Below are 26,462 nucleotides of genomic sequence, written 5' to 3' on the forward strand. Positions count from 1 at the left end.
GAAAGGTAGAAAATGATGTGCATCATTCACATTTGTTTCACACTGCAAAATGAAACAAATGCACATATGATAACAGAGAATATAAAAACAAGTGAGCTAACGTACCTTATGTGGCCGTGGTATGCCGCTAAAGTGTTTATTTGTTGATTCCCTAGAGGGGTGGTGGTGGAAAAGTAGAGGAAGGTGTACGTCATTCAAATATTCTGTTTCCCATTCTGAAATGAAAGAAACACATGTAAAAGTCTAGGATATATAGAAGCAAATGCATCAAAATACCTTATTTGGCCACAGTACAGTCATTCAATTTTTCATCTATCTATAATTACCCCACAACCAATTTCAATGAAACAGTCCCGGTCTTAACCTGAATCATTCTAAAGGCTCATGTAGCCTAAGCTGTGCTACTTCCAGAAGCAGGGAGATGCACACTCCTTTGAAATGAGTTCCTTAACAAGACCACACTCCTAATGATACAGCCTTTACTAATGGACATGGAGTTTTATGAATATAATTATTACTTTCACTGAGGTATGCTTGGATCAGGAGTCAGGTAAGGTTGATTGGTTTAGACTGTTTTAACCTACTACTGTCCCTGCTCTTCAAGATGACTATGGGTGCTCTCAAATGACTTCCATTGGATGAAGTAAAATCAAAATTCATTTTTCTGTTCATCAGATCTGATGTTGCTATGAATTCAGATATGTGCAAAATCTTTCTTCTTTAGCAAAAGTCAGTAAATCTAGAGTAGTGTTTTACTTTTTTCTTTTTCTACATTGGAGGCTCCAGTCACAGACAAAAGTCCACATCAAGGCTGGGTCTTAACTGAAATATAAAAAGGATTATGAAAGGAAAAAAGAAGACAAGGCAAAAAATTTACAATTTTGGAGGAAGTGAAAAACCAATCATTTAAAATGTGCCAAGTCACAGTTACTCATAAGGAAAGACTTGTGAAAGTAGAGAGTTTTCAACAGCTACACAGTAATCATGTGATGCGACAGTTTGCTAAGTATTGTGTGATCTATTTATGGGTGGGGGTGCACAAGCAGCCAGCTCCCAGGAGCCAAAACCAAAGTAATGCCTACAGAATAGGAAAAGTGAACCAACATTGCAGCACAGGGCAAATAAATCAAGTTTTGGAGTTAGCTTGGGAGAATTTGTAAGTCAAACAATTTAGAGAGGGAATAAAAATCATATCAATGAACCCCTAACAATTACAAGTAACTTAAAAGGGTAGAGATATGATTAAAGAATCCTTCAATGGTAAATGGAAATTTGGGAAGGACAACGAAGCTCTGAAGAAACTTTGGGTTAGTCAATTATTGTAAAAGTAGGTGAAGTATCAGACAAAATCTACAGAACCCATGTAAATCTCATTCAATTTGCCCTAACAGCCATGAGTAACCTTGATTCTTATTGTTTCGGTTAACACATAACTACTTAATGGTGTTCATTATGACATCCAGCTCATGGTAAACACTCGTTTGGTAGTTTGTTTATTGATAAACAATTTAAGCAAATAAAACCATTCCAGGTCACATTTTCCCCCATGCTGCCAGTAAACAAACTACCAGGAAATACTATTCACCACATGAAGAAAGTTAAAACAGACAATACAACACTGGCGCACCATGAGAGTTTATTTTGTTAAACTATACAACCAGATAGAAATTTTGATATTCTACTACAGAAAATTCACTTTGACAATACCATTGAAAATCTAGGGTAAAGGATGGGGAAAGAGCTGAATTTTTACAATTTCAGCAGATTTCTCAGTGTTTTGCCTACTTTCAAGTAAAATAACCCCACACTTTCCCAAAGGTTTAGAACCCTAATCTTCTTATTTATTACTACAGGAATGTCACTTGACACTGTATCTAATTCAAGAAAAGTTACAAATCCCTTCTACCAAGTGTAGGGGTTCCCATTATAATTTCTCCTTGCAAATCTATTGTATATTTCCATGGAGTTCCTAGAATAATAATTAACTGAAAAGCTTTTCACTGTTATCATTTATCCAATATGTTGGCAATTGTGCATCAAATGGTATTATGCCTCTGGTTAAACTTCATAATTTCAACTTTAGTAATACCTCTGACACTTTAGGAAAATCATTTATGGTGCTCTAAATCATTCTTTGCATTATACATTTTATGCTCAAAAACAGCGATGAAAATGGCATTTCCAAACTGGGCACCCACTTTGGGAAAGGGAGAGGGTATGGATAGGCATGATACAAGATTGGATTTCTATGAATCTAAATTTTCATTTTATCAGAAAAGCCACATGCCCTAAAGTATGCAAAGAATGGATGATTATGATGAAACTCAACAAACTATAATGCAGTACCATTCCTTACATGAAAAAATAAGATGTAAACACGTAAATATACTACACTACAGCTTAGGAATTAGGTCGGTGGCACGTATTTGCATGTCCTCCCATGTCCATCCCTGCTCCAAACACCATCCTACCATTGTAAAACATAAATCACTTTATATCCATTTCACGTTTGAATGATCAGTTAATCTGGAAATTCAACCAATCATTAACTTGAGTTAACAGCTCAACTTTCACCAAGATCAGGTGCATCATCGTAGAGTTCTTATCCATAGTCCCAAGAGTGTCGTGCCTCAACGTAAATTTAATATACCTCATACCTAATCGTAACTCAATAATAGTAATCCGACAAAATTCAGTAGTAGACGGCATATGGAAAAATATACACCAGCATCGATGAACTGCCGTCTTGACGGCAAAATAACCAGTACGACTTCAAAAATAAACTATTGCAGCAGTAAACTTATAAACCATATATTTCACGTAAAAATGATATGTTGTTAAATGAAATCTGTATTCCAATGAATTCCAAGGAAATAACCAGTATCATTACGACTTCTGCAACTCTTGATATCATTGGGCTACATAAAACATATGACCACTAAAATGTTTTCACTAAAACTTTGTTCGATCAGCCCAATTTTCTGTCAATAATATACAAAGTTAGTAACTCCATATTCATGCATACCCAGCCGCCTAATGATAGAATCAAGGAAATATTCGGCAAATACCTGTCAAACCAGGCGGCATAATCTGGCATCTTCACAATACACATTTCGCGGTTTGAATACATATGTAAGTTATTCAAATGACAAAAATATTATGTGTAGATATCTTAAAAATATCTCTGAGGTTAGACCGCCCAAAAGCATATAACTATTATTGAAAAATAAGTACTCCTTACCACGTAAACAAACGTTGTAAACAAACGCCATTAAAACATAATCACTCGCATTGCGCAATGTAGATATAACCTTTTAGTACCTCGAATCGTTAGTCATGAATCAATTTATATACACTGAGGAGAATATGCTGTATTGGCATTGTTAATTTGGTTTGTTCCAATGCAAAGCACAATAACAGAAATTAGGTTCTTGCTGCTTCACATCTAATGGCTGGGTAACTTGCCCTGAAATAGCACGTCATCACGTGTTATCGACGTAAAAATTATATGCTTTTATTCGTTCAGAGAAAATGCTATCACAATTTCGAATGCATATTTAGCACTATAGTATATGGCATTACTCGTCTGATGTTGTTGTGTATGATGCCAGCCTATCCTAACCCTTCTGTCGAACAAACTTCCAGTGAACTCTTTGAAGCCGACATTGCTCCAGGTGCTCTGTGCTGATACTAACCAAGAACATCATGATGAAAATCTAAATGTTCTTAACTCTTACTGAAATGTATGATGTACGTGACTGAGAGAGAGGTTTAGATGCGTTACTTACATTATGCTTAAAGGGAAAGGGAAACTTGGCCAGGGGCTGAGCGTACAATCCTCGCTCTCCTAACAAACCCATTATTTATTTAGTACAGAAGGGAATATGGCTTGTTTGAAACAGTCATACTCCCTTGATGATTATATCATTATTTAAACGTTGTAAGTTTAGGAGTTTTATTTATGCAATGAACATCATGTTGGTGTTGTATACTTAATACCTTGGCTTCCAAAAGATAAAAAAGTCATTCCCTAAAGCGCATTTCGGATTTTTCTATAACCGTTTCAGTTTATGCCACGTTAATGTCACAATGTAACCATTATCTCATTCATATATTGTTTCGACTTATGCATTTTAACAAATTGATTATAAGAGGCGGTTTTGCTTATCTTCGCCACCACAATTGCATAATACACAACTATTTTATATACAACTGTATAGCAAGTCGATGACAGACATGTGATTGCTTTCGGTGAAACATGTGAGAGTACGTGATTGGCTAACTAGTATTGTAATGAGTAAATGGGAGGCAATATACAAACAGATGACATGACAACAGATTCACACCAGATCAAGCTAATATTAGATCGTCCAAGGCTGGAAGCATTCAAGTTTTCAAGGACCTTTGTATCTTCTTATTGCTGTGATTATATGTGGTAATTGCAGGCAGCACGATGGAATGGAAGATCGTGTGTGGACCTACTGTACAACCTTACTACCAATAATTGTAAGTTGTCTCATGTTTTTAATTCTTTTCTACACATTTTGTGCATTGGTCATTTATATTAGCCGTTTTTATATAATATATGTACTGTATTATACGAGCGACAAGTGTTGGGCTCATGATAAACCATCTGTTATTGGGTGCCATTGTTATCCTTAGAAGAGGTTGTAATTTGTCATTTGCCTTGGATTATAAGTGTTGTGAGTTATGATGATTTTGACTGGTCACTAGCAAAATCTCTAAAGGTGTATAAAGCTACAGTTTAGGGAAAAAAATTGTATATCAGGGACAGAGGAGTGATTGGAGCTGTTTTAATCTTCCATAGTTGTTCCCTAGTATTAAGCTTGAAGAGTTTGATGACATGGTGTTCACTAGAGGAGACCAAGTGTGGCTTCTCGTGAACGGCTGAAGGATCGTGGACGGCTGAAAACTTTTTTTTTTTTCCCCCTGACACCAAGGATGGATGTCATTTTGTTTGAAGTCCGTATGGCTCTAAACCGTACGTCAAGGAGCCTGGTTACTACATCCCTTAGGGATAGTCTGGAGCACGTGAGTCAACGCTCTAGTAGTCTTGAATTACCGACTCGCCCTAATTTCTATCAGCCTGTGAACATGTGAACCGCTGGCCAGACTTTGTTTTCTGTATAAAGGGTTAAGGTTAGATTGATTTCTCGTTAGTATTGCAACAATTTTTCTATAATGATTAATAGCTTATTAGTCAAGATTTTTCTGTTTAGTTTAGTATGTTTGCATTACCCATTCAGTGGACGTTCAGCTTAGGATATTAATTACTGATTTTGTTTAATTTGTTGAATTTGTTTAGGTGCGCAAAAATATTCCGTCATGCTACTCGACTAGTGCCTTGTAAAACGTACGCAATGGTATTCATCTCCTGCCTTCAGCTGGTTTCGCTGACAACTGTGTTGTGCAGCCCCATCGATAAACCACGCTGACGTATTACTCATGAGAAAGATAACAGGAAACGTGATGAGAGAGACTGATAATGATCTTTGTTTTTTCTGCTCTTATAACTGGGAAATGCAGTTCATTTGGAAAGTAACTATAGAGGATCAATTTCGGCGAACTGCATTTGAGAACTCTCATTCATATCGCTAGGGTCAAGCTATCACATACTGAAAGTTATGGTCAAAGTTATCAGTTCTCAAAATATCCAGTATCTCAACGATGAATTTAACTTAGAATTACTAAGTTTAGAGTTACGAGGCACCAAAGGCGACAAAATTACACAAATGTGTGCGGCACAGAGTCTCATCACATTTAACAAGGAATTAAAAAATCCAACATATCATCCGTGACTACACTGGATACCTTGGCTACTATTGCTGTAAATGTTTATATCACTTTACAACAATGTTCTTGGTATGATACTCAGGAATCGGCGCTAGAGTGGACCATCAGGTTAAATTGAACTTGGTCATTTTCCACACTATCGTACGCAACTGTGAATTGCTTGACATTTATTTGCAGAATTTTCGATGATACCCCATAATTCCAGTGAAATATCATTTAGTTGAATTGGAGATTTCGCCCTTTAGTGGAGTGTGGTTTGCTTTAGTTTTATTTTTTTTTCTCTGCTGTTGTTTTTTTGGATTATCACTGGCAAAGTGTCTGTCCGTTCTTCGTATTCCCAAAACTAACATTCTTCCAGACTTTCCTCTCTGATATTCGAGTGAATCTTTTAACCACTTCTACTGTTGACCCGTTCTTTTTCAGCAATTCTCTTCTACTGAAAGGTCTGCTGGGTCATGCCACAACAATTTTATATAAAAAACCTATAAAAATTTGGAAATAAGTTTGTTTACTTTATTTGTCATAAGGAATATAAAAATACAATAGGGCTTTTATACACTCTTGATAATAATGAAACATCGTAGTCATGTATCAGAGGGTAGAGACTGGCGATCCTTGCAACGAATTGCAGGTACTTGGAACACAGCCTAACTTCACACCTCCCTGATAATGAAGGGGTTCAGGATTGAGAGACTTCAGTCTCAAGCTCAATATGGCGATGATTTCCTGGACTGGATGTTTATGCTAGGAACACGTAGGTATCGAGGCTAGGTACACCTAGCACCTGGTGCTCTGTGTAAGCTGTACGGGAGCACTTTCGTCGGTGCTGGACTTGGCCTTGACGGTGAAGGTATACTCAACACAAGCCTTCAGCCCTTCAACCGTGTATGTAAGTTTGAAGTCGGATACCCCGGAAATTGTTACGCTCTCGCTGGTGCCGTCACCCTCCCATTGTAACACATACTGGGTGGCGCAGCGGGGGTTAGTAGCTGGCTGGAACCACTGGAGCGAAATAGAGGTTTCGGTGACGTCGCTCATTCCAAATACCTGAGGCTCTGAGGGCGTTGCAACAGAAGTTACGTTGGTGACATCGACCCAGGGACCCTTCTTGCCAGTTGGAGACACGGCACGCACCTTGACGAGGTAGTGAGTGCACGCCTTCAGGCCGGTGATGGTGTCATCCATGTAGGGTGTCACCCTTCGAAGGGTTTGTTCCCGCGTTTGGTCTTGGTCGATAACTTCAATATCATACTCCTTCACGCACTGAGGGTGGCTCCGCGGTGGATCGTAGGTAATGGTCAGTTGATCGGTGCTGATCGACTTCACCTTAAGGTCAACCACGGGCCCAGGAGCTGAGGAAATGTAACACTTGTTTGTATCCTTTCAATAGCTGCATGAAGAGAACCTCATTGATCTTATTCTCTTTCACATGTAACTTAAAATCAAAATTGAAACACAGCAATACAGTTTTTCTAACAAACGTTCGAATCTGACATGCATATCAAAATCATCTAGATATGAATTAAAGAAATATTTGATGCAAGTATAGAAAGAGCTCTTGCTGCTGCTTTGAACAAATTAATGTTACTTTGTAGAACATTAAGAGCCTCAGAAATACTAACAGGAATAATTAAAAATCATGACTGCAATATGGTTAAGAAAGATTCAGTTCGATTTTCCTAAATAAGAAGGATTTTACTACATGCCAGTCATTTTGTTACTTGGAAAGATGTTCTCCATTACCTGGCCGTTAACGTTACCTGTGTAAATAACTGCTAGACATCGACTGAGACTTAGCGACTCACCTAGCGAGACGGCCGCTGGTGAGGCATGCGGAAAGTTTACTTACCGACATCTTGAGTGGAGGTGGCGTTGTTAGTGGGTATACTGGTGAGGCCTCCTGGAGACACCACAGTGATGGCGATATCGTAGTGGGTGCAGGGGAGGAGGTCGGTGATGGTAAAGTTGTTGTCACCGCCAGTAGTGATGTTCTCACATATCTCCACCGGATGGACGCCATCCACCCAGCAGATCTGGAAGTGTCCAGCACAGGAATCGTCCTCGTTCGCACCCCAGGAAACATCAATGGCGTCCGTACCACCGGGCTTCGCAACGACGCTGGGCAGTGAATCGGGCTCTGTCCATACACACCAGATATCAGTATACAACGTTTTAAAATTTATATCTAGCCTACCGCAAAAGATTTTATCACCTTGTAATTCAGTCAAAAAATTAACATTTTCTTGCAGAAATTATTTTTTTAATAATTCCCATTACCGCTGATTCAAGTTAATTCAGTAATTTCATGTGGAAACTGTTATGATGAACCAAAATTTTTATTACAGTATATTTTACAGAGATTTATAGAAGCCAGTTGTACTATCACAAAAAATTAAGCACAGTTTCAGTTCAAAGAATGCGGATTAAAACACGTTCATATATGCATACGCATACACACACAAGCTATATACGCGAACGCAGGTGTACTAGAATTTAATGGGAAGGATGTACAGTTCAAGTACCAAATCAGGGAAAACAAACGCAATATTGATGGAGTTCTGAAGACAAAACTTACCAATACGAAAGGATCTAACCTAATGTGTTTGAAAGGATACATAACAGGGATAACATTTAAGTTTCAGGAAATACTGATGTATGGCAAATTCAGATGATACATAACGGGACAGGTTATTGCAATGATTGTACATAATCTTCAAAAGAATTGCATTGTGCCAGAGGAAATGTTCAGCAGAAGTAAGGAAGTAGCAAGCAGGGTAGTGCAGTAAGTAGGGTTACACACAGTCCTCAAATTAGATGATGGGACATTTTAGTTATAAAGAAACAGTCTACGAGGATTTTTGATTTTTATGGAAACAGAATCAGGGACACAAATTTTAAGATGTGTAGAAAAGAATCCCCTTTCAGCATGTCACAGTGGAGGTTTTCCCATATATATGAAAACACGAATGTAGTGCACATAAGAGTGCACTTTCATAGAAGACATGATACATCCATGAATCCACGAGCAACTGGATCTACACAGGTCAAAATCCCATCAGCCTGTAATTGAATAGTCATTTCCCAATCAGGGGCGGTCATAGTTTAGCGTTTCCGTTTACCATGCAAAAAGTCCAGTTTTCGAATCCTGGCTGTTGGAGGGAATTATGTGAAATATATTTTCTTTTTTCTTTTTTTTTTTTGCTTTGTCGCTGTCTCCCGCGTTTGCGAGGTAGCGCAAGGAAACAGACGAAAGAAATGGCCCAACCCACCCCCATACACATGTATATACATACTTCCACACACGCAAATATACATACCTACACAGCTTTCCATGGTTTACCCCAGACGCTTCACATGCCTTGATTCAATCCACTGACAGCACGTCAACCCCGGTATACCACATCGCTCCAATTCACTCTATTCCTTGCCCTCCTTTCACCCTCCTGCATGTTCAGGCCCCGATCACACAAAATCTTTTTCACTCCATCTTTCCACCTCCAATTTGGTCTCCCTCTTCTCCTCGTTCCCTCCACCTCCGACACATATATTCTCTTGGTCAATCTTTCCTCACTCATTCTCTCCATGTGCCCGAACCACTTCAAAACACTCTCCTCTGCTCTCTCAACCACGCTCTTTTTATTTCCACACATCTCTCTTACCCTTACGTTACTTACTCGATCAAACCACCTCACACCACAAATTGTCCTCAAACATCTCATTTCCAGCACATCCATCCTCCTGCGCACAACTCTATCCATAGCCCACGTCTCGCAACCATACAACATTGTTGGAACCACTATTCCTTCAAACATACCCATTTTTGCTCTCCGAGATAATGTTCTCGACTTCCACACATTCTTCAAGGCTCCCAGAATTTTCGCCCCCTCCCCCACCCTATGATCCACTTCCGCTTCCATGGTTCCATCCGCTGCCAGATCCACTCCCAGATATCTAAAACACTTCACTTCCTCCAGTTTTTCTCCATTCAAACTCACCTCCCAATTGACTTGACCCTCAACCCTACTGTACCTAATAACCTTGCTCTTATTCACATTTACTCTTAACTTTCTTCTTTCACACACTTTACGAAACTCAGTCACCAGCTTCTGCAGTTTCTCACATGAATCAGCCACCAGCGCTGTATCATCAGCGAACAACTGACTCACTTCCCAAGCTCTCTCATCCCCAACAGACTTCATACTTGCCCCTCTCTCCAAAACTCTTGCATTCACCTCCCTAACAACCCCATCCATAAACAAATTAAACAACCATGGAGACATCACACACCCCTGCCGCAAACCTACATTCACTGAGAACCAATCACTTTCCTCTCTTCCTACACGTACACATGCCTTACACACACATATATATATATATATATATATATATATATATATATATATATATATATATATATATATATATATATATATACATATATATATATATATATATATATATATATATATATATATATATATATATATATATATATATATATATATATATATATGTATGTATTTATACGTAGAAATGTATAGGTATGTATATGTGCGTATGAGGACGTGTATGTATATACATGCGTATGTGGGTGGGTTGGGCCATTCTTTCGTCTGTTTCCTTGCGCTACCTTGCTAACGCGGGAAACCTACAAAGTATGATAGATAAATGAATAGGAGATAAGGGAGAAAGAATACTTCCCACGCATTCCTCATATGTCGTAGAAGACGACTAAAGGGGACGGGAGCGAGGGGCTAGAAACCCCTCACCTCCTTGTATTTTAACTTTATAAAATGGGTAACAGAAGGAGCAAGGCGGGGAGTGCTCATCCTCCTCGAAGGCTCAGATTGGGGGGTCTAAATGTGTTTGGATGTAACCAAGATGAGAAAAAAGGATGAGGAAAGAAACCTGGATGTTTCGGCTCTGAGTGAAACGAAGCTCAAGGGTAAAGGGAAAGAGTGGTTTGGGAATATCTTAGGAGTAAAGTCAGGGGTTAGTGAGAGGACAAGAGCAAGGGAAGGAGTAGCACTACCTCCGAAACAGGAGTGGTGGGAGTATGTGATAGAGTGTAAGAAAGTAAACTCTAGATTGACATGGGTAGAACTGAAAGTGGATGGAGAGAGATCGGTGACTTTTGGTGCATATGCACCTGGGCATGAGAAAAAAGATCATGAGAGAGGCAAGTGTTTTGGGAGCAGCTGAGTGAGTGTGTTTGTAGTTTTGATGCACGAGACCGGGTTATAGTGTTGGGTGATTTGAATGCAAAGGTGAGTAATGTGGCAGTTGAGGGAATAATTGGTATACATGGTGTGTTCAGTGTTGTAAATGGAAATGGTGAAGAGCTTGTAGATTTGTGTACTGAAAATGTACTGGTGATTGGAAATACCTTGTTTAAAAAGAGAGATATACATAAGTATACGTATATAAGTAGGAGAGATGGCCAGAGAGCGTTATTGGATTACGTGTTAATTGACAGGCGTGCGAGAGAGAGACTTTTGGATGTTAATGTGCTGAGAGTTGCAACTGGAGGGATGTCTGATCATTATCTTGTGGAGGCGAAGGTGAAGATTTGTAGAGGTTTCAGAAAAGAAGAGAGAATGTTGGGGTGAAGAGAGTTGTGAGAGTAAGTGAGCTTGGGAAGGAGACTTGTGTGAGGAAGTACCAGGAGAGACTGAGTACAGAATGGAAAAAGATGAGAACAAAGGACGTAAGGGGAGTGGGGGAGGAATGGGATGTATTTAGGGAAGCAGTGATGGCTTGCGCAAAAGATGTTTGTGGCATGAGAAGCGTGGGAGGTGGGCAGACTAGAAAGGTTAGTGAGTGGTGGGATGAAGAATAAGATTATTAGTGACAGAGAAGAGAGAGGTATTTGGACGATTTTTGCAAGGAAATAATGCAAATGAGTGGGAGATGTATAAAAGAAAGAGGCAGGAGGTCAAGAGAAAGGTGTAAGCAGTGAAAAAGAGGACAAATGAGAGTTGGAGTGAGAAAGTATCATTAAATTTTAGGGAGAATAAAATGATGTTTTGGAAGGAGGTAAATAAATTGCGTAAGATAAGGGAACAAATGGGAACTTAAGTGAAGGGGGCTAATGGGGAGGTGATAACAAGTAGTGGTGATGTGAGAAGGAGATGGAGTGAGTATTTTGAAGGTTTCTTGAATGTGTTTGATGATAGAGTGGCAGATATAGGGTGTTTTGGTCGAGGTGGTTTGGTAAAGAGAGAAGAAGTAGTAAAAGCTTTGCGGAAGATGAAAGTCGGCAAGCAGCGGGTCTGGATGGTATTGCAGTGGAATTTATCTAAAAAAAGGGGGTGACTGTATTGTTGACTGGTTGGTAAGGTTATTCAATGAATGTATGACTTATAGTGAGGTGCCTGAGGATTGGCGAAAAGCTTGCATAGTGCCATTGTACAAAGGCAAAGGGGATAAAAGTGAGTGCTCAAATTACAGAGGTATAAGTTTGTTGCGTATTCATGGGAAATTATATGGGAGGGTATTGATTGAGAGGACGAAGGCTTGTACAGAGCATCAGATTTGGGAAGAGCAGTGTGGTTTCAGAAGTGGTAGAGGATGTGTGGATCAGGTGTTTGCTTTGAAGAATGTATGTGAGAAATACTTAGAAAAGCAAATGGATTTGTATGTAGCATTTATGGATTTGGAGAAGGCATATGATAGAGTTGATAGATATGCTCTGTGGAAGGTATTAAGAATATATGGTGTGGAAGGCAAGTTGTTAGAAGCAGTGAAAAGCTTTTATCGAGGATGTAAGGCATGTGTACGTGTAGGAAAAGAGGAAAGTGATTGGTTCTCAGTAAATGTTGGTTTACGGCAGAGGTGTGTGATGTCTCCATGGTTATTTAATTTGTTTATGGATGGGGCTGTTAGGAAGGTGAATGCAAGAGTTTTGGAAAGAGGGGCCAGTATGCAGTCTGTTGTGATTGAGAGAGCTTGGGAAGTGAGTCAGTTGTTGTTCGCTGATGATAAAGCGCTGGTGGCTGATTCGTGTGAGAAACCTCAGAAGCTGGTGACTGAGTTTGGTAAAGTGTGTGAAAGAACAAAGCTGAGTGTAAATGTGAATAAGAGCAAGGTTATTAGGTACAGTAGGGTTGAGGGACAAGTCAATTGAGAGGTAAGTTTGGATGGAGAAAAACTGGAGGAAGTGAATAGTTTTAGATATCTGGGTGTGGATTTGGCAGCGGATGGAGCCATGAAAGCGGCCATGAAAGCGGAAGTGAATCATAGGGTGGGGGAGGGGGCGAAAGTTCTGGGAGCGTTGAAGAATGTGTGGAAGTCGAGAACATTATCTCGGAAAGCAAAAAGGGTATGTTTGAAGGAATAGTGATTCCAACAATGTTATATGGTTGCGAGACGTGGGCTATACATAGAGTTGTGAGGAGGATGGTGGATGTGTTGGAAATGAGATGTTTGAGGACAATATGTGGTGTGAGGTGGTTTGATCGAGTAAGTAATGAAAGGGTAAGAGAGATGTGTGTAATAAAAAGAGTGTGGTTGAGAGGGCAGAAGAGGGTGTTTTGAAATGTTTTGGTTACACGGAGAGAATGAGTGAGGAAAGATTGACCAAGAGGATATATGTGTCAGAGGTGGAGGGAACGAGAAGCGGGAGACCAAATTGGAGGTGGAAAGATGGAGTGAAAAAGATTTTGAGTGATCGGGGCCTGAACATGCAGGAGGGTGAAAGGTGTGCAAGGAATAGCGTGAATTGGAACGATGTGGTATACCGGGGTCGACATGCTGTCAGTGGATTGAACCAGGGCATGTGAAGCGTCTGGGGTAAACCATGGAAAGTTCTGTGAGGCGTGGATGTGGAAAGGGAGCTGTGGTTTCGGTGCATTATACATGACAGCTAGAGACTGAGTGTGAACGAATGTGGCCTTTGTTGTCTTTTCATAGCGCTCCCTCGCGCACATTCCGTTTCCATGGTTCCATCCGCTGCCAAATCCACTCCCAGATGTCTATAACACTTCATTTCCTCCAGTTCTTCTCCATTCAACCTTACCTTCCAGTTTATTTGTCCCTCAACCCTTCTCAATCTAATAACCTTGCTCTTATTCACATTTTCTCTCGGCTTTCTTTTTTCACACACTTTACCAAACTCAGTCACCAGCTTCTGCAGTTTCTCACCAGAATCAGCCACCAGCGCTTTATCATCAGCGAACAACAACTGACTTACTTCCCAAACCCTCTCATCCACAACAACCCAATCCATTAAGAAATTAAACAACCATGGAGACATCACGCACCCCTGGCGCAAACCGACATTCACTGAGAACCAATCAATTTCCTCTCTTCCTACTCGTACACATGCCTTACATTCTCGATAAAAACTTTTCACTGCTTCTAGGAACTTACCTCCCACACCATATACTTTTAATACCTTCCACAGAGCGTCTCTTTCAATTCTATCATATGCCTTCTCCAGATCCATAAATGCTACATACAGATCCATTTGTTTTCTAAGTATTTCTCACATACTTTCTTCGAAGCAGACACCTGATCCACACATCCTCTACCACTTCTGAAACCACACTGCTCTTCCCCAATCTGATGCTCTGTACATGCCTTCACCCTCTCAATCAATACCCTCCCATATAATTTCCCAGGAATATTCAACAAACTTATACCTCTGTAATTTGAACACTCAACTTTATCCCCTTTGCCTTTGTACATTGGGACTATGCATGCATTCTGCCAATCCTCAGGCTCTTCACCATGAACCATACATACATTAAATATCCTCACCAACCAGTCAAAAAGACAGTAACCCACTTTTTTAATAAATTCCACGACTAAAAAAGGCAGGAGCAGGGATCTGGAAATCCTTTCCTGGTTTTACTTTTCCGTAAAAAGGAACAGAGTAAGGGGCCTAGTGAGGAGATTTCTCTCTAAGGCTCAGTCCATTTTTCTGGAACGCTACGTCGCTAACGCGGGAAATGGCCCTCTCATCCCCAACAGACTGCATACTGGCCCATATCTCTAAAACTCTTGCATTTACTTCCCCAACCACTCCACCTATAAACAAATTAAACAACCATGGTAACATCACAAACCCCTGCCTCAAACTGACATTCACTGGGAACCAATCACTCTCCTCTCTTCCTACTCGTACATCCTTAGTAAAAACTTTTCACTCCTAGCAACTTACCTCCCACACCATATACTCTAAAGACCTTCCACAAAGCATTTCTATCAACCCTATCATATGCCTTCTTCAGATCCCTAAATGCTTCATACAAATCCATCTGTTTTTCTAAGTTTTTGTCACATTCTTCAAAGCAACCACCTGATCCACACATCCACTACCAGAGATAGAGATCTGCATATCCTCATCGTCTTATTTGTTTGGGAGAGTTTATAAAGTCTCACCTGTTTCCTCGGTGGCAGCATAGTTAGTGACACTTGGGCCATTGTAGCCATTTAAGCCGACTGCAGAGATGGTGATGGTGTAATTGGTGCAGGGGTCGAGCGGGCTGAGGGTGGCGTGATTCTCGTAGTCAGCAGCCTTCATTTGGTGGGTGAGGGCGCGGGTGTGCGTCTCACCGTATTTGATGGTGTAACTGAAGGAAAGAGTGGCAGTACTTGAGGGAAGGGTCAGTACCACTTGGGGGAGGAACTACATATCTCTAGTGGAGTAACTTCCTCACTTGGTATTTGATGATGAATGAGTTGGTTTGGTGAGGTTTACGGCCAGCGACCTGTGAGGAAGGTCATGAGGCCTACAACACTTTTTAATGTTGACTCTAGACTTATAGTCCCTATATAGTAATATCCTATGTATCCTATCTCATTTTACATACTAAGATACATATTCATCTCTATTTTAGATACTGTTTATATTATGGGGAGAGAGATAGAGGTGTTTATGGATATTGCACCAAACTGGCAGCTAAACACTACTTAGTACACCATCCACCGTTACAGCTGCGATAAGGTACTGCGGAAGTGATAGTAAAGACTAGACACCTTCACCATCACACACACTTAGGATATATTGGTTATGTCGTTGATTCATAAGTCCAACAGCACAGCAGTACTAGCCCCAGTGAAATAGCCACCCCACTCAGGGACTGCAGTGTGGTGTGTGAAAAGTTCAGCCACCACACTACCACCCCCAGCATTAGCAGACACACCCCGTCGCTAGGACAGCCAATGCAACACTTTATATCATCTTGATTATTTCAGTTTCCTTGAGAAAGATAGTTTATTGTTATTGTTTTCTTTTAGAGTGGTTTGCAAATTGAAATTAATTTTGTTTATCATGATATTCTCTCAATTTTTCATGTTTAGTGTATTTGTTGCTGTGTACGATACTATCGTTTATTGATAATATTGTGTTTCGTGTGGAACACCTATATGGAAATGTGTTGTGTATATAGGGTGGGAGGTGAGTAGCATATGTACAGTTTAAACATAAGTGGACCAACACGACTTCCTCTCCTGTTTTGTCTGTAGGAAGTCGGCCAGTCCAGTATTTCTTGTTAAATATAATTGTTAATAGTCAGGCTGGTCCGCTGACATGTCTGAAAAGATGATATCTTTTACACATGAATTTAGTTCCTTAATGATATTGCCCTGAATTTCATTCGACTCTGTGAAGCCAGAGTTTATAGCTTTAACAGCTGATAACAAATCTGAAAAAGATAACTTCCTTAACATGACTGGATTTGATTATATAGTCTATGGCTTTATCAACAGCAAGTAATTCCTCGTGAAGAAACAGATGTATTGTTTGATAACCGGTACCTGAGGGCACATTCCACCGGCCACACACTGGCATCCACACCTTCATCCATCTTGGAGCCACCATCAGTGTAGAAGTGGACATAACGCAGATGATCTATTATGATATTCCGAAAGCGATGATGTACCCAACTCTCCAGCGCGTTTGCTTTCATCCCCTGAACGCCATATTGTGTTCGCTTTTACTTTTGTTTGCTCCCAGGGAGCCAGAACGTTCATGACCAGCGTGTGTCCAGTTCATTCACTCTGAAACCAGAGTTCTCACTGAGGAAGAGTATTCCGAGGGCCAGGGGCATGAAGCCTCTGGTGACGATTGTTCGTACAGTTGAATGAGGCGACAGGCAGAGAAATGGTTCCTCCCGGCCATCAGAATACCACACGTTACAGCAAATATATCTCGACGCTGCCGGGGAGGAGGTACACATTTGCTTCAACTTCCAGACATATAACTCTGGTACATGACACGGCTCCGAGGCACATTCGCATACATTTATTCTGTAATACACCAGCCTCCCCAGAGTACTACGATCACTTGCCGAAGCATGCGCATAGGAGCCATAGCCTTAGATCTAATTAGGGACTTGTAAACCATCAATAAAGATTTTCTGTTGGCTCCCCAAGAGGAACCCGAAAGATATTTGAGAATATTAAATCTTTTATTGCAATTTGTTATCAAAATGTCAACATGATTTTTCCATTATAATCTTTTATCAAGATTTAAACCCAAGAATTTATTTCGTGAAGGTTTGGGTTGTTATCCAATTTTAACTGCAAGTTTAGGATGATATTCTTACGGGTAAACAACCGCGACCCTTTTTGTTGCTGAAATCTTAATACCCGAGTCTAGCGCCCAACGATGAACGGTCTCAAGCGTAGTTTAAACCTGTTCAGCTCGTTGTGCATTATGGGTGGGGTGCCACACTGCACAATCGTCAGCATGAAGTGAGTACTTTAAGATTTCGAGGGACGAGAGCTGGAGACAGAATATAACTGATCATATTAATTAGTGTTGGGCGCAGAGCGCTGCCCTGCGACGCCCCATTTTCTTGGACTCATATGTTAGAGATAACGGTAATGCTGCAGTCTTAACAGCAAATGTTCTGTCTTATAAAAAGAGTCACTGATGAAGACGGGTTAATAACCTCTCAGACCAATATCATAAAGTTGCTAAAGATTCCGTTTCGTCGCGCATAGGCTTTTTCTAAATCTTAAACCACTCCAATTATTTTTTTTTTAATTGAATCTTAAATAGTTCTAAATTTATTATACGATCCGTTGTACTTCTGTTTTTACGGAAAGCACACTGGTGATCATTTGATAAATTTCTTTTTTCCAAAAACTAAAGAAGCCATTTATTAACCATTCTTTCCATGACCTTGCGAGTGTGACTCGCCAACGAAATAGAAACGAATCTAAATAAGTTTGATTAAAGACACTTGATAATCCCTGAAGACTGAACATTTGGAATTATGTCCAATAGAGAAAACGGGGTTCTTTCCCTGTGCTTGGGCCATCGTACGTAGATTTATAAGGTAACTTACTCGGATACACAGAGAGGGTTGACATCAGGATTGTTCCATTTCAGATCGATAGTTTCTTGCGTGATGATGCCCACTGTCACGTCCAGTGGGGTTCCGGGAGCTGTGAAAGGATAGAAAATAACTTTCAATTCTGTTTTCACCTGCGATACAGCGGCGTTAATCAATGGCTTATTTGTATACAACGTTAATAATGGTTAGTTAGCGATTCGGTGGGTGAATGCTAGGCATAGGCTGTGATAGCTCACTTTATAGGCATAATTCGCTCATAATGCAAGGTTGATATATAATATGACCAATTGCCTCTGTTATGTGGTAAGGCCGTTTGGGCATGTGTGTCATAACACCAGACACCAGGCAATCAGGTCCCGCTCGTAACAAAGCGTAGTCACGTTTTCAAGTTCTTATACTTCAGCAAACAGTGTCTTGAGCCAGAAGAATCACATGTCCTTAAGATGTTATCATGGCCCAGGGACGAAGCTGTAGCCGTAGTACATTCGTTTTATGACTATTGTTATATTTAAGAAATCAAGCAGTTATAACCACCGTCATCAGACAACGTTTCCATTGTTGTCATATATACAATCGTCATACATAAAGGGATGAAATTTATTTGCCTCGGGGATCACGTATTGTTGTAAAGCTATCATATGTAGAGGATTGAACCGTAAAGGTTAGATACATTCTTTCCATCTGTGTATATATGTTGCGTTTGGTGATATACACTTGGATTCTCATTCCCTTATAATCGTGATCTCGATATAACACTTCTGGCTCTCCTCTCTTAAAAATATTGGCGAATCTTTTACTTTGGCTCTTGACAAGCACAGTAAAGTCTTTGACGGAGAAGAGGCACGCGCCTCTGATTGATTCATCTCCCACCTAGAGCATCTCTGCTTCTCTTCTCGTTTATACACACTTTCAGTCCCTCCAGTAGCCGTTGATGGAGTACCTCCTCCCTTTGATACTGTCAACAATGGTGTCCCTCAGAAATTTTGTTGTATCGCCTTCGCTGTCTCTTCTCTCTATAGATCAATCATCTTTTTTCAACTTTACGCCGACGATTCTAGGTTCTGTTCAAATAATATTCCTTCTCTTCACTCCCATACTTCTGTTACTTGCACCGAGCATAGTCTTTTCTTTTGATTCGAACGTACTGCGCAGCATCTCCGAATGAGGAAGGAGTAACCTAGTTAAGTTCAACACCACATAACTGCAATTTCTATCTTTTTTTTTAAGATCCACTCTTTACTGTTATCTGATTTCGGAAAGCTACAGTTCAACGTAACATGTTAGTGCAACTCAATGAACGTCACGAAATCTGCATCCCAGAAGCTAGGGCTGATGGGTAGGTGACGTGATTATCTATCTTTTGGGCAGGTATTCTACATGTGCCGGGGTCTCACTTGCCCTAACCTAGAGTAATGATCATATATCCAAGATCCCCAGCACAGAGTAATATTCATGTCTTGGGATGGCTCTTCTGCTTTTTAGGTGAAATCAGACGTCTTATGCCTTATCAATTGTCCTACCTCTACCTACCTTCAACCATCCCTTTCTGCCTACCTTGATGTTGTTTCCCTCCTTTTGTTATACAGGTATTCTTTCGGCCAGTACTTTCGTGAGCTGTCTGTATATGTATACATTCCATAAGACCTGGACCAACATCATAATTTCTGTGTAGAGATCCCCATCATACAGCAAAGCTATGACAATCTTTCCATCGCTTTCCCTCCTCCTCAAACGTTTGCACTTTGATGAGGTGCTTTTACTGTCACATGAGTTCAAATTAATCCCTTTCGTATTTTTTCTTCTTGATAAACATTCCTGTATCCCTTTCAACCGACATGGCTTTGACTGGGGCATTCTTTTCCTCGTACCATGTTGGCTAATGATAATAATGATAATGATTATAACAACAACAATAATGATAGTAGTAATAGTAGTGATAATAATGATAATGATGATACTACTACTAATAATAATAATAATGATTATAATAATAATGATAATAATGATGATAATAATGATATTTATTTCTTTTCATACTATTCGCCATTTCCCGCATCAGCGAGGTAGCGTTAAGAAGAAAGGACTGAGCTTTTGAGGGAATATCCTCACTTGGCCCCCTTCTCTGTTTCTTCTTTTGGAAGATTGAAAACGAGAGAGGAGGATTTCCAGCCTCCCGCTCCCTCCCCTTTTAGTCGCCTTCTACGACACGCAGGGAATACGTGGGAAGTATTTTTTCTCCCCTATCCCCAGGGATGATTATGATAATAATGATATTAACAAAGCTGGGAGGTTGTATGATGACCTACTTCCGTCCCTAGTGACAATGTTCTCCTGCAGGGGGTAACCCTCGGAGTTGGAGGGCGTGAGGGGCGTCACCGTCACGTGGAAGTTGCCGCAGGCCCGCAGAGCTGCTCTGGTTAAGGTCGTGTCCTCCGTCTGCCAATATAAACAATGTATGATGTGAGGATGAGAAATGGCAGCATCACGACCTCGCGCCTCTGTCATCGCTCTCAGTCAACGTTCTCTCCTGCTGACCACCCGCCCTCACCACCACTTAATGCTACGTAAGGCTCAGTCTTAAGACCCATACTTTCTTTTTTTCACCTCTGTCAGTGACCTGGAGACAGATCTCACAGTTACGAAATGAATCTAAACAACGAAAGACGAAAGACTTTTAGGTTATTCGAAGAAATTTGGACCGACTGCTGGTGCCTCGGGTAAGAGAGAGAGAGAGAGAGAGAGAGAGAGAGAGAGAGAGAGAGAGAGGGGGGGGGGTGTGGGGGCAAATGGACGTGTAGAGTAATAGATTTTGTTCATGAGTATGATAAGCAAGACTGTAGAATGTTTGGTAAGCCACTCCCGGCAGCGTATGTAGAAAAAATGGTCTTGGAATGATGTGTTGCCGCTGGATAAAGCAAGCAAGGTGTTAGGAATGATAGCAAGGGTTAATGTGTAATCCTGGTTGATTATATCATAGCAGGACCCCCTATCACGTAAGAGGACGCGGCAGCTTCAAGTTTGCCTTTCCCTTTGGAGTGAGAAAGTCTCCGCTGAGATTGTTCTACCTTGAGTCAAAAGACGATGATACGGCCTCCGCGCTGGAGAGTGAATTTTTACTGGTGTCGTAGCCACAAGCAGGCGGAGTTCGGTAACACTACGTCCAAATTATGAACACGAAACAAAAGACAATTTACTTATTTTCGACGACGCCGTAGTCAGACCACATCTAGAACTTGTTAAGGCTCTTGTCATCAAGCTTAATGAAAGATATGGAAATAAGATATTGAACATATACAGACATGAGCAACAGAACTAAACCACAAAGTAAGAAGTGAAATACATGAAAACGCACTCGGAGACCCAAAATAAATTTCTCTAACAAACCGATGGTTTTAAGATCTTTTTTTCAATGTACTGAAAAACATTCAACTCGCGACCATTTCTTCAGGCAAGACGGAGATACAACAACCAGGAAAAATATAAAGTTAAAATGAGAGAGATGTAATACATAACATGGGCAAAGGTTATCTTTAGTGGCAGAGTTATGCGACACTGGAATAAGCCATCACCAGATGGCAAGGTGAAGTTTACCTGTATAAGTAAGTCACAGATTGATGAATGCTTTAGTGATATTATCACTGAATATATTTGATCAAGAAGGACGCTACAATATGCAAGTATTCCGAGTTTTATTCTTTTTTTTTTTTTAGATGAGGACTTGATATATATATCCTTCACAGAGTTTCTGGCAGATGAAGTGAACTAAGACTATACTGTATTAACCATTCATTCTTTCCTATAAACTTTCCACGTATGTATACTCTTGCCATAGTTCATGGCGCCCCTTCATAGCTATTCTCACTACGGCGGGAGAGAGTAGATGGTAGGGAGGAGCCTTCTACTTAACTATACAGACCGTCTACATCTACAGTTGGTGTGTAGGGAGGAGCCTTCTACTTAACTATACAGACCGTCTCCATCTACAGTTGGTGGGTAGGGAGAAACCTTCTGCTTCACTGGCCTGTCTTCAGGTATATAAGTTAGGGATGTAAGATACCCTTACTTACCACGTTACATTCGGAGGTTCCTTCTCCAACGAGTCTGAAGCAGACCTGGTAGTGATGGACGCACATAGGGTTCACGAGCGGCTCTTGCCACTGCAGAGCCAGTGTGACGTCATCGTCTGTGAGGACCTCCAGGCTGCGAGGGGCGCCGGGGGCTGCACACGAGGCGATCATGAGTACATCATAGGTCAGAGATGAGTTAAGACTGATGGGTTATTGATGAGTGAGAGATATCCAGTGGGTAAGAGGCCTCAATTTCGATAGTCGGTGATGTGTGAGTGATTTGCAGGTGAATGAACGAGTGATGAGTATGTGGTAGATGAGTGATGATGAGGTAATGAGTAATAATTCATGGTTGAGTACATTATGAATCACAGAAATTAAGAGGTATTACAGTGATGATTTAGACATCCACACTGATCATTCTCCACTGGTGAATACGCGATGGGTCAGTGGTGGGTAAATCTTGAGTCAATGAAATCATTATTGGGTAATTCACAAAAGGAAGAGGCAATGGGTAATGGATGGATTAGCGAGGACATAATGATAAAGCAAGTCGCACTTGTGATGGATGAATCCTAACAACATTCATGTGGAACCTAAGATTATCGTATATCTTGGCAACCTCGCTTAAAGTAGCCACACACACATGCACACACAGGGATCAGGTAGGTAGAGACATATCAGCATATACAAATGTATACCCAGACTCGGGGAATAACCCAAGGAGGTAGGTTTATATGAGCACACACAGGCTAACACAGCAATGCTTCTAGCCACGTAACAGCCCACACAGCATCAAGACTTACGTTTATCTGAAGTATATCCTGTGACGTTAGCATGTGTCCCTTCAATCGTTTCGCCGGAGGATGTGTCATCGAAGACAGGGATGAGAGTGAAGTCGTACTCATCACAGGCTATGAGGTACTCCACGGTGTGTTCGCAATGCTGGACGGGGCAGCGGACGTCCTCTCTGAAGTCATTATCCGTGACGAGGGTATATTTGTGGAGCGGGTAGGCCGAATCTCCCTCCACAAAGTCCCATTCCAGTAGGACAAAGTCGATGTCATTGCTCTTTTGCCGGAAGTTCTTTATGTAACCTGTGGAAGAAGAGATGAGTTACCCAAGGGTCTAGTGTGGTGTCTCATAGCCGGATGTCCTGGGAGTAAGATGCTTCTATAGGTGATCGGGGCAGGACAAGGTAGTTCAGCTCTGTATCTGTCTCATGAAGCACCTATGAAAGGAGATTCACGTCTAGTTTGGCAGAGCGCATACCGAGACTAACACTGAACATTGCACAAACGTCCCAGAATAGGACGGATTTCTCTTTCTTTCAAATGGTCGTTGTCCTTCCCTCGTGAAACATTATACCGCGTCAGTTGACAACGGTCTGATGCGTCTGAAATCTTTCCATGTAAACAAAAAACTCCTTTGAGATTACCTATGAATTCTACCACTATCTGTAAAGTCCCTCGACCTCACCTCAATTCCTGTTTTCCTATCTAGCGGCAGTGATGTCCTTTTCTATGATAATAATATATGACTCTTGGTCTCGAAGAGAGTTTGAGGAACTCTGTATCGTAGCTCTTGATATTTCAAGAACTTTTCTTAAGATCTAAGATGGAGGTCTGGTCAGGCTACCTCCTCTCGACTTGCCCTCATTGTTCGGCGTTGTTATTCCCATATTTCCTTTTCGTTCGTCCATTTCCCTAAATATTGACAAATGATTTTCTTCATGTTTCTTCATCTAGGTTATGTTCGTTATCTCATTTCATCCTAATGAATGACATTCCTTCATCGGCAGATGACCCAGTTTAATCATGTTGTCATGTATCAGTTCGACATTCGGCCATTCTTTTCAAATTTGCACCATCTTATCTTCTTCAATCTACATCTCATCTCGCTTCGTCTATTATGAATTCGGATTTGAGAAGGCTGTCGCCCTAGTGTGGAGGTAAATAAAACTTAATGTTTTTTAAAACCAAATATCTTTGTGTTCCCCTTTCTAAAGCTCCTTCGAGAATTCCATTCCATTTGATGGCTCTCGGGTCCACCATTCCCCATAACTTGTTAGCTTTGTAATTTTTAATCTTAGACACATTACACATGAGACAGATAGCTAAGTCTGTGTGGTGGTCGAGTTCAGACGACAGATAGTCATCTTCCCTGACCAGCTGCATCAGTCACACAAACAAATGGTTTTTTGTCCTTGACAGAGTATTACTCTCACTTCTGCGACGGCTTTTCATCCTCGAACGTACTTGAAAGACCTGAATCTAAAATAATCTAAACTATTTTCTCTCAGTTTTCACCTCGAAACTTGACCCAGTACAGATATCATTTCGGTTCGTAACGCATGAGAGCCGGATGTTTATGTGCCTCCATCATAAGCCATGATGAGTTGGGCTTCTACTTTACACGATCACTGTGTGGCAGCCGTTGTGCTCTTCGTCTCCCCCCGTACACCGCTAGATTCTAGAACGTTTTCCCTTCTCATGTCTTTCGTGACAACTTTGACCTGTCCCTTTTTTTAAAAGCAAAGTTTCCTCTTCCTTGAACACTTGGAATAATCTCTTTTCTGTTGCTCTTTTCATTTGCCTTTGTCCGTGATTGGAGTGTTACATAGACGAGAAAGTATTGTTGTGTAAACTGCTAAATGTAAGCCAGTGCTAAATTGTAAACTAGGAAGCGCAGCTCAGTAAATGGCGGAAGATAGAACCCAGGTATGCTCTTAAGGGTAAATGTAAATTGTAGATCCAGCTTTAAGATACTAAAACTTAAAGATGATAACCGGTGTGCACCAGTGCTTGAGCGTAAGATAGTGTTAAGGTTTGTGTAAGAGTAAGCCTCAGTATATAGGTGTCGGGTGATCTGTAAACACGAGGTGGATGTCAGATGTAAACGTGAGCTGCTGTGTGGGAGGTTGTCAACCGTGTGGGTGGAGGAAGGTGAGGATGAAAACAACAGGTGTCCTTAGCCTGGTCCTTCTCACGGTATCTCAAGGATAGGGGTTGGAGGCCAGCTAGGGTACGAGGTGGGGGAGGTGGTGGTGGAGCGAGGGAGAGAGGGGAGGGGAAAGTGGGGGTGGGAAGGGGTGGAGCTGGGAAGGGAAGGAAAGAATGGCACATGCGAGAGGGTTCAGAAAGATGGAGGGAGGTCTACGTCCTCCATCCATCACCTGAGATAGTACTTCCGTTGCCTGGGACGGGACTTCCATCACCTAGATAAGTACCCCCATCACCTGGTACGGTACCTCCATCACCTGGGATGGTACTTCCATCACCTGGAACGTTATTCCATCACCTGGAATGGTACTTCCATCGCCTGGGACATTATTCCATCATCACCTGGGACGGTATTCCATCACCTGGGATGGTACTTCCATCACTTGGGACGGTACCCACTCCACATCGGACAGTATCTCTGTCTCAGACGGTACCTATATCACCTGGGCTGCTGTCTCCGTCCCCTGATGGTACCTATATCATCTAGGACGTACCCACGCCACCTGGGATGGTACCTATATCATCTAGGACGTACCCACGCCACCTGGGATGGTACCTATATCATCTAGGACGTACCACGCCACCTGGGGTGCTACTAAAGCAACCTGGGAGAGATACCATGTTGCTGGTATCTCTGGTTGCTGGTATCTCCTGCCAGTGTGGTGGTGGGGTAGGGCGTTCTGAAGGTAATTAATGGTCTTGGTGGTAGGAGCCGTGAGGGTAATATCAGGCTGGGATAAGAGTACATGGGAACGAAAGATAACAGGAGACTTGGTGGTCTGTGATGGGGTTATCTGCGGTCATGTTCTTATTTGTAGCAGAAACAGGATAGTGAAGCAGGAGGTACCCTTCCCCACCCACCACCACTCCCTCCGGCTCAACAGCCGTGTGGTATGGAAAGACTATACTGCCATATAAATTTTACAGGAAAGTGTGGATGGGAAGAGTTTCCTATTCTGATTACAGTGGGCTTCTCCAGGCAGAAGGATCAAATCTGGAACGAAAAGAAAGAGATTCCGTGTTTAAACTAACGTCATCTTCCTTCCTTCTTGACACAGGTCCATTTACTGACAACACTGAAGTATTTGATCAGCCTTGATTTGAAGGTGGTGATAGTCTTCGTATCTGGTGGCGATTCATTCCAATGTTCTTCAACTCTACAGCTGCAAAAGACGATTTGTTCTGCTGCTACGCACTTCCCCCTTTTTCGTTTCATGGCATTAAATCAAGTTGTTGAATCTCTATTTAATTGTGGAGAAATATCATGTGTT

At 41.3% G+C, this 26,462-nt stretch overlaps 2 protein-coding genes across 6 annotated transcripts in view; both read right to left on the reverse strand.

Moving 5' to 3' along the window:
- LOC139753348 (endoplasmic reticulum-Golgi intermediate compartment protein 3) overlaps positions 1 to 3,287 on the reverse strand; it is an 83,255-nt gene extending 79,968 nt beyond the window's left edge. For 3 of the 5 annotated variants that reach the window (XR_011713690.1, XR_011713691.1, XM_071669705.1), the window contains exons 1-2: positions 3,242 to 3,287; positions 106 to 215 (exon numbers count right to left, since the gene is read on the reverse strand). The gene's annotated coding sequence lies outside the window, so the exon portion shown is untranslated. Of the gene's footprint in view, positions 1 to 105; positions 216 to 3,068; positions 3,214 to 3,241 lie in introns of those variants that run through there. The other 2 variants (XM_071669703.1, XM_071669704.1) reach the window with 2 other exon arrangements.
- Positions 3,288 to 6,313: 3,026 nt separating this feature from the next.
- LOC139753347 (fibronectin-like) overlaps positions 6,314 to 26,462 on the reverse strand; it is a 32,164-nt gene continuing 12,015 nt past the window's right edge. Inside the window, exons 2-8 of the mRNA XM_071669702.1 lie at positions 22,996 to 23,286; positions 22,190 to 22,341; positions 20,429 to 20,558; positions 18,114 to 18,213; positions 15,199 to 15,389; positions 7,664 to 7,951; positions 6,314 to 7,166 (exon numbers count right to left, since the gene is read on the reverse strand). Coding sequence (XP_071525803.1) covers positions 6,592 to 7,166; positions 7,664 to 7,951; positions 15,199 to 15,389; positions 18,114 to 18,213; positions 20,429 to 20,558; positions 22,190 to 22,341; positions 22,996 to 23,286 — 1,727 coding nt within the window. The 3' untranslated portion in view covers positions 6,314 to 6,591. The remainder of the gene's footprint in view (positions 7,167 to 7,663; positions 7,952 to 15,198; positions 15,390 to 18,113; positions 18,214 to 20,428; positions 20,559 to 22,189; positions 22,342 to 22,995; positions 23,287 to 26,462) is intronic.

Source organism: Panulirus ornatus, chromosome 14, assembly GCF_036320965.1.
Source record: "Panulirus ornatus isolate Po-2019 chromosome 14, ASM3632096v1, whole genome shotgun sequence".
Taxonomy (NCBI): domain Eukaryota; kingdom Metazoa; phylum Arthropoda; class Malacostraca; order Decapoda; family Palinuridae; genus Panulirus; species Panulirus ornatus.